The sequence below is a fragment of the Aplysia californica genome, unplaced genomic scaffold (genome assembly GCF_000002075.1).
Source record: "Aplysia californica isolate F4 #8 unplaced genomic scaffold, AplCal3.0 scaffold00619, whole genome shotgun sequence".
In the NCBI taxonomy this organism is placed as follows: Eukaryota; Metazoa; Mollusca; class Gastropoda; order Aplysiida; family Aplysiidae; genus Aplysia; species Aplysia californica.
The window spans coordinates 365,776-367,756 of record NW_004797889.1 but is presented as its reverse complement, the minus strand read 5'-3'; the positions used below and the strand labels follow the sequence as shown (position 1 = coordinate 367,756).

Here is a 1,981-nt window from a genome sequence, read left to right as displayed (position 1 = left end):
ATTATCATTTTTATTATTATTATTATCATAATTACGTGCGGAAGCGTTGAGGGCTGCGAAAGAGGCAGAGAAGCCTTCCCTGGCCACACTGCCGTCTGTGCGCATGTGGATGACCATCTCGTTCTCGGTGGAGGTCAGGAAGCGAGGGAAGGTGGAGCCGCAGTATCTGAGGGAGGAGAAAAATAAGGTAGGAGATATTCAGAGACGTCTCCGGCGAGCACTTATAAACTATTCGGAGACGCACTCCCGCACACAGATGCACTGTTTAGGCGGGAGTCAAACTACGTATTGTTCACTGCAGATCACACATATAGCAACTAAAACTGTCGTAAACCAATTCTTTTCCAAAAAATTTCAAACCTAACTGCAAAATATCAAAATATGTATTAAAACATATGTAACCCCCCAGTTTTTTTTAAAACTTGGTATAGAGGCACAAAGCATTTTGATTGGTCTATCTCTTTTGGAGGTGTCTCCGGATAGACACTGTGAAAAAAGTAGATAAAAATAACAGGGAGTGTTGGAGATGAACTAACTTAGATTTCAATTAGTTTTCTTATTCTTTTACATATTATTTTTTAAATATGGAATTTTCCCTATAGTCAGCGGTCAGTGTGCACAACAATTATACTGACTGGGCTAACAGAGCACCCATAAAAACATCTAATTCTATCAGCACAAATCAAAAAGAAGAATTAGAGAACCACACCAGAGCAACCGTACGCCCTGGTGTCATTTTGTACCCCGGGGTTGAATTCTTCCCATTTTAGAATACTTCTAGTACAAACATCTCTTTGAAACTTTCAGTATTTCTCAAAAAAATTATTTTGACAGACTGCTATGCTAAACGTACTGATCGGATTAACGAGTAAATTTCCTCTTCGGAAAGTGGTGCCACAGAGTTCCCCACATCGTATGGATACGATAGTAAAACACAACTTACGGATAGGGTTAAGTGGTGGCACAGAGTTCCCCACGTCGTATGGATACGATAGTAAAACACGACTTACGGATAGGGTTAAGTGGTGGCACAGAATTCCCCACGTCCTATGGATACGATAGTAAAACGCAACGGACGGATAGTGTTACAAAGGAAGAGCAAACCACAGCAGAGCACCCACCCTCCAACCATCCACCCACATCCTTCCACTTACTACTGGCCCACTCAGCTGGGTAGACAGTTTTAGTAAAGAGTTTTAAGCCCCTAGCAATGCAATTAGCTTAAATTATAAATACCGAAGACTAGAGGTGTGACTAAGTAATAATGTACAAACAAAAGAAGGAAAAGAAATAAGTTTGATTAAGAAATAATATGAGCAAACCACACCAGAGCACCCGCAAACCACCCACTTTCTCACCCTCCTAGTAACAAGGTTAGGATATAGAAGTGCCAAAGACTAGAGCTGTGACTAGATTGTAACGTAAAAAGAAAAGAAGGAAAAGATAGATGTTTGATTGAGAAATAATATGTGAAGCGTGCTGACAAAATGAGTTACTTCTCACAAGCCACAAATGAAGATATTGGCCAAAAATCGACACAAGGGTCAAATTTGTAGAATTTTTATTAATGCCATATTCTTTAACTAAAACCTGTCTCTTATTATTTCATACTTATTAATTGTAATAATTTCACCTATAAGCATGATGTATCTTTTTCCATAAGGCTTGAATCCGAGAAGTTACTCATTATGTCAGCACAGCAGAGCACCCACCCTCCAACCATCCCCCCACAACCTTCCACGTACCGGCCCAGTCTGCTGGGTATATACATCGTAGAGTTATCGTAGACCTCAACAAAGTCGAAGCTACATCCGTTCTCCAGGCTGAACATGTGGAAGGACAGACGTACGATGTATCCGGGGTCCACCGTGATGTACCACGTGCAGTTGAGGCCGTGCGGGTAGAAGCTGGGGTGACCAGGGCTGCTCACTACTCCAGCGTTAGCATTGATGACTTCGCCACAGCCTGTGTGGTGTTGGGG

At 41.7% G+C, this 1,981-nt stretch overlaps 1 protein-coding gene across 1 annotated transcript in view; it reads right to left on the bottom strand.

Annotated features, from left to right (window-relative positions):
• The window catches only part of LOC101853032 (cubilin), a gene marked incomplete at its 5' end in the record, with an annotated part of 106,878 nt that overhangs the window by 75,572 nt on the left and 29,325 nt on the right, over positions 1-1,981 (bottom strand). The window contains 2 exon segments of the mRNA XM_035972231.1: positions 1-166; positions 1,746-1,965. Of these exon segments, the coding sequence (XP_035828124.1) occupies positions 1-166; positions 1,746-1,965 (386 nt within the window).